Raw genomic sequence first — 11,809 nt, forward strand, 5'->3', positions numbered from 1 at the left:
TGTATTGAAATAATCCACATATGATGCTTTCTCAATCACCCATTTTTCCTGCCTCTTCAAAATATCTATTCCATGTAAGGATGGAAGCCCCTTCAGTGATCCTTGTGTTTAATGGAGACTACAGTGGTTTTTATTACTGTTCAGTTAATGATAGTAAAACACAGAAGGCCTATGCTGGAAGCTCTGCTTCTAGTAAGTGCTAGTTAACTTGAGGGAACTTCAAGTATTGAATCTCTTACTCATTCATCAGTTCCTATTAGCCCTATTTGTTCTCACTTTCCAGAGAAACATCGCATATGTGGTAAATATGAGAACATCATGGATCAAGGATCAAAGAGTCCTGTCTATCAACATGTGAATATCCAAAAGAAGTCTTATAAAAATAATGACCTTGGCAAAATGCTTTATGAATCATCTCAAGGTATACCTTATAACACCAGCGATACTACAGGAAACCATCAGAGAATTCATACAGGAAAGGAACCTTACAAATATGGTGAATGTGAAAAGTCCTTTGGATGTAGCTCAAATCTTGGAACACATCCGAAATCTCATAAAGGACAGAAACCTTACAAATGTAGTGAATGTGAGAAGTCATTTACACGTAATTCAACTCTTAAAACTCATCAGAAGATTCATACAGGAGAGAAACCTTATAAATGTAATGAATGTGAGAAGTCATTTACATGTAATTCAACTCTTAAAACTCATCAGAAGATTCATACAGGAGAGAAACCTTACAAATGTAGTGAATGTGAGAAGTCATTTGCATATAGTTCAGTTCTTAAAACTCATCAGAAGATTCATACAGGAGAGAAACCTTACAAATGTAGTGAATGTGAGAAGTCATTTGCATATAGTTCAGTTCTTAAAACTCATCAGAAGATTCATACGGCAGGGAAACCTTACAAATGTAATGAATGTGTGAAGTCATTTACATGTAGTTCAACTCTTAAAAATCATCAGAAGATTCATACGGGAGGGAAACCTTACAAATGTAATGAATGTGTGAAGTCATTTACATGTAGTTCAACTCTTAAAAATCATCAGAAGATTCATACGGGAGGGAAACCTTACAAATGTAGTGAATGTGTGAAGTCATTTACATGTAGTTCAACTCTTAAAAATCATCAGAAGATTCATACAGGAGAGAAACCTTACAAATGTAGTGAATGTGAGAAGTCATTTACAAATAGTTCAAATTTTAAAACTCATCAGAGAACTCATACAGGAGAGAAACCTTACAAATGTAGGGAATGTGAGAAATCCTTTGGATCTGGCTCAACTCTTATAAAACATCAGAGAATTCATACAGGTGAGAAACCTTACAAATGTAGGGAATGTGAGAAATCCTTTACATATATCTCACATCTTAAAAGACATCAGATACTTCATACAGAAGAAAAACCTTATAAATGTAATGAATGTGCAAAGTCCTTTGCATGTACCTCAAATCTTCAGTCACATAAGAAAAGCCATACGGAAAAGAAATCTTACAAATGTAGTGAATGTGAGAAATTCTTTAAATATAGATCAGGTCTTAGAAGTCATGAGAGAATTCATAGAGGAGAAAAACCTTACAAATGTTGGGAATGTGAGAACTCCTTTTCAAGTACTTCAGAACTTAGAATACATCAGCAACTTCATATAGGAGAGAAACCTTACAAATGTAGTGAATGTGTGAAATCATTCGTATGTGCCTCAACTCTTAAAAAACATCAGAGAGTTCATACAGGAGAGAAACTTGTAGCTAATGCCACTAATGCTTTAGCTAGCAGACACAGCTAAGGATCCATCAGAAAATTCATCCAGGGGAGAAAAGTTTCTGTTGGAAATGACTTTGTATATGTTTTTTCCAAGCTCTGTCCTTAAAAGACACTAGAAAATATTATGAACATTAGATAGCCTTTATGTAATGTTGAACTCCTAGAAAATATCTATAGTTAGCACTGAGCAAACATTCTCAATGTAGAAAAAAATTCATTAAAACATTTTACTCTTAACCTCAAAGACTGCATAATTTATGCAAAGTGGTAAAAACAGGAAGGTAATGTTGATTAAAATTTTTCTGGAGACTGCAACATTTCATCATGAAGGGAAGGTAATAACACACAAAAAAAACCACCTTCATATATCATCAGGAAGTCTGCAAAACATAGGATTTCTTATGCTTAAGTCCCCTGAAGAAACTCAGACCAGTAATGCTGCTTAGAAGAAGCTCTGATGAATTGAGATACCAAGAAATGATACCCTCCTGGGGGTTGCGGATTTAGCTCAGTGGTAGAGCACTTGCCTAGCAAGCACAAAGCCCTGGCTTCAGTCCTCAGCTCTGAAAAAAAAAAGAAATGATACCCTCCAACATGTAGACAGGCCTACACATGTGTAGTGGGCTCAGGGTCTCCATTGTTCATAAGTTGTATCCCACGGTGGGTTGGAGTTTCCTGGTAGCAACTGTCTGAGCCCCTTTTACTACTGTAAGCAACTCCTTTCACATATTCCTGTAAGTAACTTGAATAAAACTCATTCATTCAACAAGATGAACTTCAGTGACATCCATACTTTGTTCCTTTACAGTTTCTCTTTTTTTCTCTTTTTTTATTTTATAGTTTAATTTAATTTTACATATCAGCCACGGATTCCCTTGTTCTCCCCCCTCCTGCCTCCTGTCTTCCCCCCAGCCCACCCCCCATTCCCATCTCCTCCAGGGCAAAGACTCCCCTGAGGACTGAGTTCAACCTGGTAGATTCAGTCCAGGCAGGTCCAGTCCCCTCCTCCCAGGCTGAGCCAAGTGTCCCTGTATAAGCCCCAGGTTCCGAACAGCCAACTCATGCACTGAGTACAGGACCCGGTCCCACTGCCTGGATGCCTCCCAAACAGATCAAGCCAATCAACTGTCTCACTTATGTAGCAGTTCTTCTCTTTTTATGAGTAAATATATATGCATGTTTCATTTCTCTTGGAAAGTCATAGTATAAAACATTTAATGAACCCACAAATTTTCCTCAAAACTTTTGTCTACCACAAAATTGATATTAAGGGGAAAACACTTCATTCACAGTTTTGTTAAATTAGTTCCTCGTTATAAGACATTAATTAGTGCACCTTAGAAATTCCATTCTAGAAAAAACCCCACATGCATTACATGTGTCAAAACTAGTGCTAGAAGTGTAGATTCATCTGAAAATTGATCCTAAAAGAACAGACACACACACCAATAGTAATACTCAACTATTATCCACCTTTAAAATACTGATTCACCAGTGAAAACCTACAAATAGAAATAATGCAACACGCATGGTCATGTACAACTAGAAAACCCCAAAAGTGTGAAGAAAATTAGTTTAGCAGTACTCAGTGCAGTAGGGAAAATACTAGTCAACATAATTAGCACATTAATTATGGAAGATCCACATAGAATTGTAGATATACTACAAGCCAGGATAATACAATTAAGAGATAAAAGGAACATATGAACCTCTCATGCATTTTTGTGGGTGATAATTCTTGTTTTTGAGTGACTGTGAAAATGTTTTTTGGAACCATTTTTGTATTGCCAGTATTGGAGTTCCTAGATGTCAACAGAGTTGCAAACTTTACCTCTAATATGATCCTGCTGACTTGGTTACAAGTGAGTATAGGATAAAGTTTATTTTGCTGTACCATGCTGATATACCCTGAAAATATTAGATGAAGGGCTCTTCCTGTCAGCTCCTTCCATGCCACCCAAGCTGCAGACAATTTTTAAATGGCTGGATACCTGGGCAAATAGACAAGTACCAATATGCCATGCATTTCTGCAGAGGATGCAGTCTTATCTCAGACTTCCCTTGAACAAGAGGGCAGATGACAGGGCCAGCTCTGAGTCCTATGCTAGGGTCTGGCTTACAGTTGCTTCCTCTTACTGGTTTCTGCTCTTCCCTCTTAAGAGGAACCTTAGTGGACATACTTGCTTTCCAAGCTACTTCCAGGGTTTGCCTCAGCTGCAGGTAGCATCCTAGTCCAAGGTCATGAAGGTTTACCCTGATGTCAACCCAGGTGGAAGGTGTGGCCACCTGGCTAAACAATGTGAAGCTCATTTCAGCACCAGTTCACCTGATGTCTGGACTGAGCTCCATGTGCTGTGTTCTGCTTCCACCATGCTCCTCCCCAGATACTTCCCTGGAGCTAATGAACATCCTGCCTGTGAACTAGCGGGAGGAATTCTCATTTCCTCCTTTTTCTCAAGGACAGTCCTTTGGAGCCTACAAAAGTGGTCTTGATTTTTGAAGTATTGCTTGCACCTAATTCATGAGGATGGAGTCATAAATAAAGATTTATTGTTCATTTTGCTTACATATTAACCTTAATTGAGCAGCAGGGAATGAAGAAAGGAAAGATACACATACAGGAAAGTTTGTATTGAGTAGGTCCATGGCCTCTTATGGAGGCAACCAGCTGTAGCTTGGAAACTAAGGAAACTCAGCATTTGTGTGTGCATGTGTGTGTGTGTGTGTGTGTGTGTGTGTGTGTGTGTGTGTGTGTGTGTATTATAATACATCTGAACTGAGGAGCTGGGGTATTTTATACAGCTAAATGGGGAAGCCAGGTGTCTTAGGGTTACTGTTGTGATAAAACACCATGACAAAAAGCAACCTGGGGAGTAAAGGGTTTATTTTGCTCACAGTTCCATATAACAGATCATCAGGGACAGTGAGGACAGGAAACACTAGGCAAAAACTGATGCAAGGCTGTGGAGGGTTGCTTACCGGATTGTGCATTATGGGATTGCACAGCCAGTCTTTTGATAGGAACTAGGTCCACCAGCTCAGGGATAGCACCCAACACAATGGGCTGGTCCCTCTGGTCCCTCTCATATCAATCATTATTTAAGAAAATGTCCTATAGGCTTGCCCACAGATAGACCTTATGTAGACTTTTTAAATTTGAGATTCCCTCCTCACAAATGACTTCATCTTGTGTCAAGTTGACATAAAACTATCCAGCACAGTGTTACTCTCTTTGGTGTTGTGTGGTAGTGTCTCTGTTAGGGAAGCTGGGTCAGATTGTAGTTGGCCAGGAGAAAGAAGCTGTGATTGCAAGTTTTACATACTGCCAACATTGATATGTGGTCCTCAGGAGGGCTTTTGTTTTTCTTCAAGACTGAACAGGGGAAGGCTTTGCCATTCCCATGGGTATAAGACATTGGAATCCTTGGTATGATCATGCCCTGGTCAACTATATACATTCAACCAAAACTTCATCTGCTTCCTACATGTACCCTAAGGGAAATAAGCTTATCTGACATTAAAGAAAGCTCAAGATGAATTAGACATGGTTGCTGGCATTCTATAGAACTTATGCTACCTGTTGTAACAGAAATACTTCTGCTGAGAAAATTTGAGATGAGGGTAAGACCTGCTTGTCATTTTACTCAGGTGAGACAAGTGACTAAATTACAATCCTTTGAAGGAAGATAGCATTTTCCTGCCCTTATTCTGCCTCTGTGCTTAAAGGAAGTAGATCAGTTAGAACCTCCAGTGAATCTCTGTTCTCTTATCTGTTTATTCAATTCCTGGCTTGCTTTGAACTCACGATAACCAATGATGACCTTCAATTCCTGATCCTGCTTCTTTCATTTAGCTACTACTAGGATTATAGGTGTGAACCACCTCTCCTGACTTATGAGATACTGGAAATAAAACTGTAGTCTTTGTTCATGCTATGCAAACATTCTACCAACTGGGAAATATCCTGAGTCCCTCTGTCCTGGAATTCAGCATCTGTGTATCAGTTAGCATGTATGTGTGTGCTCTAGTTTTATCCTGCTGCCATATAAAACTCCATGACAAAAGCACCCTGCAGAAGAAAGAATTATTTCAGCTCACTACTATTATGATCAGTCCATGTGAGACTATTAAGTAAGTCTATAAGTCTAATAAATAATAACAGAATTTATTAAGATATAAATTGAGGAAATACACTTATGATTACAGAACGGAGTAGACAAAAGAAGTCATCCTCTGATCTGAGTGGGATAGAAACCACCTTGCATACAGGAGCAGGAAGAAGGGCATGTAACACTTCTCCAACCCCTTATAAGAGGTCATGAAAGGGCAGGAAGTACCACCTCCTTTGGTCCATTTAGCCCAAGGTCATGAGTAGAGCAATTACCACTAGATTTCCCGCTTTTGTCTAAATAAGAAGGTCTAATATTAATGCAAACTATATATAATAAGAATAATTATCAAGTATTGTCCAGGAAAAACAAAGGGTAATAACATAAACAAAAATGGAACTACAACCAACAAGAATAACATCAAATAAGAAAGACATGCTAAATGTCCAGAAATATCCAGAATGTAGGTTAATGGCAAATTACTGAGATTACAATAGCTGTCCAACTTGAAGATTCTGACTCTAGTACTAATATGTTCTAGCTGAGATATGGGAAAATTGTAACTGTAACTATCTAGTCTTCAACTCCATCAAAGACCTGAGAAGGAACATAATAACATCTGAGAAAACAGGAGATGAACTAAAGCAACTTTTAGGAATCTTGTGAGAATAGACAGAGACAGCTGGCAGCCTGGACAGTTGCCTAAAGCTTCTCAGCATCATTGGTGCATTCAAATTGGCTACAGGCCTAGAGTATCTGAGAAATCATTTTCAGAAGCAGGTATTTTGAAAGACTATCTTATTCTGTCTTGGCAGAGTTCAGTAGTCACTTATCCTTGTGTCCCAGTCATTCTGAAGGGACAGTATTCCTACTGTCAGCAGTCAACACAAGGGCAGTTCTTTGCCAAGCAGGCCATTTTGTGCCAAGAAGAAGACCAACTTACAAATGGAAATGTCTTAGAAGCTCAACATTCTCTTGGGTTCAAATTGGTGCTCTAAGATGTAATCATGTCTCACATCAACAGAATTCTAGGTTATTTAAATGCCATATTCTCTAGGTCTATGAATTGTTTCAAGATCACCTGTCCATCTGATCTATATATCTTTAAATCTGGACAACCTAACTAACATAACTATAAAGAAGACAAGCATAGGTGACTATAAATCTGTAAGTTTTATCTACCTAAATAACCTAAGGACTAAGGCTTCATGTAAACAAGATAAACAGTCTGTAAGCAAAAGTACAGTAGAAGGAAAATGACCTCAAAATTTTGGCAATACGCAAAATAGCTAAAACAGAGGTAGGAATGTATAGTGAAATATGACAATAATCCTAAATATATATCAATATACAAAATATCCTAAACAGAGGCAGAACATACATACAGTATGACAAATATAATTTTACATTTGTATCAATATACGAACATTTCAAATAAGAGTAGAAATATATGTACATTACAATTATAGTTCTGCATTTGTATCAATATACAATTTATCTTAAATAAGAATATAAAAATAATTTACATTTGTATCCGTATACAAGAATCCATAACAGTGCAATTTATCTAAGGCTAATACTTTACTAAATTAGTTTACTAGTATATACAATAATCTACCTTAATATCCTATACCTATCCATTCTCCTTTTTCTTTTCTTAAGGAGAGTCCCAAGCCCAATATTTTCTTCCACACCCAACCCTATAACCATTATCCATAACCCTGAGAAGCATGAAACCTTTTGAGAAAAGGGGCATTTTCTTAGAATTGCTTCCTGCTGTTCAGGGGGCGATGGTATCTCTGTGGGGTCCTGTAAGAAAGCTCAGATAGTTAGGTCTCAGTTGGACTAACTGTAGATTCTGCAGCCAGTCTCAGAGTAATGGGTTGTCTGAGATTCTGGCTAGAAGTGGATTATGATGGACCATCTTATTATGGGACTATTTTGGAGAGTTTTCCGTCTTAGATTGATCATTGAGTAATGTTTATGAATACCATGGTGTCATTCTGGACTGGGTAGAGTCATTGTTGTGGGGCCCCATCTTTCTTCTGGAGACTTCAGAGATTGCCATTGGAAAAGACTTAAATACCACTACATACTACTTCATGTTGCAGTCCATCATTGAAGGAGGTAAGGCCAGGAAGTTAAGCAGAAATGTGAAGCAGAAAACAAGCTGTTTACTGTCTCCCTCACTCACAGGCTCATATATAGCTAGGTAGCTTTTTTAATGCAGCCTAGCATCACCTGCTCATGGAATGGTTATGCCTAGATCTTTCTGCATTAATTATTATTCAAGATAATTCTCCCAATTATCTTTGTGGAAGTTCTATGTCAGACTGAACTCAGTAATCCAAAGCTCATGGGCCAGGTACTCTGGGTGCATCAGTCCAATACCATAGAATTCCTTGTGTGAGACTCAGACCACTAAGTCAGCACTGGTGCTGTATGTGCTGTGTTGGGTTGATGACTGTAAGCCAGTATTTATGGAGGATATACAGTGGCTTAGTCATGAATGTAATGCAGCACTCATGCATGATGCAAGAACTATTGGCGGCTGATACATGTACCACCATCTATATATAGTGCAAGAACTTTGGCAGGGTCATGCCTACTAACTAGCAAACATGGTGTTTGTACTGTTGGGTACTCAGGCTAATAACTCAACAATCATTGTGAATGCTGTTCTACTCAAGCATGCCTGGTTTATGAAATGTAGAATAGTTGCCCCAGTAACCCAACACTCATGGTGCATGTCTGTAGAATACTCATGCCTATAACCCAGCATTTTTCTTGCGTGCACCATGTTGGACCCATGGCTGTAACCCAAAACTTACGGATAATATACTATGGGAGAATCCAACCTTAATTCAGCAGTCATGGCTCATGTACTGTGTGAGACTGACACCAGCATGTCAGCACCTACGGTACGTGTACTGTCAGAGGCTCATGCCTGTATCCAAATATTCATAATGCATGTACTGTATGAGGCTGACAGAAGTATCCCAGAAAACATGGTTTTTTTTTTTCTAGGAGGGCTATGCCTACAACCCAGAATTCATGTTGGTTATAGTGTGGGGTCCTATGGCTTCAATCTGTCCCCCATGGTGCATGTACTGTGGAGGCTTACATCTGGATCTCAGGATTCATAGTTTTCTACTGTGGTCGGTTTACGTCTGTGACCCAACACCCATTGTGAATGTATTGTGTGAGACTCAACACAGTAATCCAGAACTTAGGCTGCACTGTACTGTGGACATCTCATGCCAATAACGTAGAATTCTTTGTAAGTGTCCTGTGCAGAACTCAGACTAGTAAGTCAGCATGCATACTGTATGTATTCAGTGGGTTCATGGCTGTAAGTCAGCGTTCATTGTGCATGTACTATGCTTTGTTCATGGATATAATGCAGCAACCATGTATCATTTATTGTTCTAGGCTGCCTGGGGCCAGCTCTGGTGGTGGCCATGTCCCAAAGAGGAGGGAAGGAGTTGGCAAGGGAAGGATGAGTAAATCATGATGGTAGAGAGAATCTTGCAGCCTAACTAGCCAGCAGTCAGAATGCTTCTGTATACAGAATTCAGTAAGCAGGGTTAGATTCATGTTGTTCTAAACATAGATCATACCATATGTTTAACCTTTTCTCTGGCACTTCAAGGGTCATAAGTTTAGTCATCATTGATAAACCACCACAGAGAAGAGTTATCTTTTACAATTATTTTCCCTCAAGTCTAGTCATCATTATCTTTTATAATTGATTATCTTTTATAATATTTTTTAATCATCAACCCCAAAAACCATTTTTTAAGAATCCAAAGGCATGTAACAGCCTGTTCTAAGGCTGGTACTTCTTGTGGCTTCAAGGATGCTAGACAGAGAGAAAACCCTCCAAGCCATGCTGGGAAGATTGCTTTGTCCCAACCAGTGTATTATTAACTCTTAATGACCAAAGTGCCCAAGAAGCATCCTAAGGCCAAAGCTGCTGCAGTTATTTTTCAACATATGGCATAAAACAATGTTTTATGTCTTATATATTCACAGACTTTATGTATATATCTAATCCTGACCTTCATTTGTTCCTTGGTCACAAGATAACACAGTGGCTTTGCATGAGCTAAGTTCTTTAACAAAGGGAGGTCCTGACACTTTCCTTTATCATCTTTCCACACCGTTCTTTGCTCATCGATATAGGTCTCTGTGTAGGACAGAGGTAACTTCTATTAATCTAACTTGGTTGCTGTATATGCCACATGGACACCTGAGTGTATAGTAGGAAGGGGCTTGTAATCTGATCTGCAGCCAAATCTTCTAGCCCGCTGAGCCTTGTTGACCTTTTGAAGTTCACTTTGTTTTGATTATCTTGTTTCTGAGTAAGTATAGGGGAAGATGTTTCAAGAATATCTCAGAGCCTCACAAAGAGATCTCTGGCTTCTTAATGTGTGTCATAACCTCCAAGGTGTAAGGAAGACCTTCAAGTAGATAAGGATATCTCTCTAAAAGCAGGAGGGGTGGTACGCTCAGGACTTTCCTGGAGAAGCATAGAAGCAGTACTCCTGGGAGAAGGCATTAATGATTCTTAAGAAATTTTTCATCAATCCAATATCCCCGAATTGTAAAAATATTAAAAGTCCCCCAAGTATGCAACATGTGGAGATCAAAACCAAAAATGTCATCGTGGCAATTATCTGACTCTGCTCTGCTGGATCTTTGTCAAGCAGCTGTGCTAGGTTTTTTGATGTTTGCTGTTCCTATCAGCTATGGCTGTGCCAGAAGGCTCATGCCTTTATCCCAACCATCCTCATGAATGTACTGTGTGACAATCAAGCAGCCATGGCTTATAAAATGTGGGAAGCTCATGCCAATAACCCAGTACTCAAGTTGCACATACTGTGTGAGCCTCAAGATGATAACCCAGCATTCATGGTGTATGTATGGTGGTGGTCCCATGGAAATAACCCAACATTCATGGTTCATATGCTGTGGGACAATACCCCTTAATTGCAGTACTCATGGTACATGAACTGTGTGAGACTGAGATCAGTTTATCACTACACATGGTGCATGTACTGTGCGAGTCTAACATGAGTAGCCTAACAAACATGGTGCTTGTGTTGTAGGAAGGTTATTCATGTAACACAGAACTCCTGATGAATGTACTGTGTTTGGCTCATGCTTGTAACCCACTGTTTAGTGAGGCTTTCTAGTGCTGTGAAGAGACACCACAACCATGGCACCTCTTTTTAAGTTTTAATTTTTATTTTATTTATTTTTTACAACCTGACTGCAGTGTCTGCTCCATCCTCTACTTCCAGTCCCATACCTACCTCCCCTCCATCCACCCCCATCTACTCCTCCATTTCTGTTCAAAGAAGGGCTGGACTCCCATGGATATCAACCAAACATGGCACATCAAGTTGAAGGCTGGATGGGGTTACACAGTATGAGTTCTATGTTCCCAAAAGAAAGCAGAAGAGTCAAAGACAGCACCTGCTCTCAGTGTTAGAAGTCTGACAAGAAGACAAAGCTACACAACTGTCACACATATGCAGAGGGCCTGGGTCAGTTCCATGGTGGCTCCCTCATTGTCAGATCAATTTCTGTGTGCCTCCATGAGCCCAGGTTACTTGATTCTGTAGGGTTTCTTGTAGAGTCTTTGACCCCTCTGGCTCTTACAACCCTTCCTTCCCCTCTTTTACAGGATTCCCTGAGCCCTGCCTAATATTTGACTGAGGGTCTCTGCATCTGATTCCATCAATTGCTGGTTGAAGTCTCTCTGATGAAAATTTGGCTAAGTACCAATCTATGAGTACAGCAGAATATAATTAAGAATCATTTCATTGATTTTTTGTGAGACATATTTAGTTCTATCCTTCCTTGGCTTTTGATTTCTGGGTCCTGGCTCTCCAGGTACTGTGAGGGATGGTTTCCCTCTCCTGGCAT

General features: G+C 39.3%; 1 protein-coding gene across 1 annotated transcript; it reads left to right on the forward strand.

Moving 5' to 3' along the window:
* Positions 1–238: 238 nt before the first annotated feature.
* LOC131900436 (zinc finger protein 501-like) lies at positions 239–1,788 on the forward strand. Its single transcript, XM_059251650.1, has one exon. It carries the CDS (start codon positions 319–321, stop codon positions 1,786–1,788), a length of 1,470 nt encoding a protein of 489 aa, XP_059107633.1. The 5' UTR covers positions 239–318.
* The last annotated feature ends 10,021 nt before the right edge of the window (positions 1,789–11,809 follow it).

This window comes from Peromyscus eremicus, unplaced genomic scaffold (assembly GCF_949786415.1).
Source record: "Peromyscus eremicus unplaced genomic scaffold, PerEre_H2_v1 PerEre#2#chr22_unloc_1, whole genome shotgun sequence".
Classification (NCBI taxonomy): Eukaryota; Metazoa; Chordata; class Mammalia; order Rodentia; family Cricetidae; genus Peromyscus; species Peromyscus eremicus.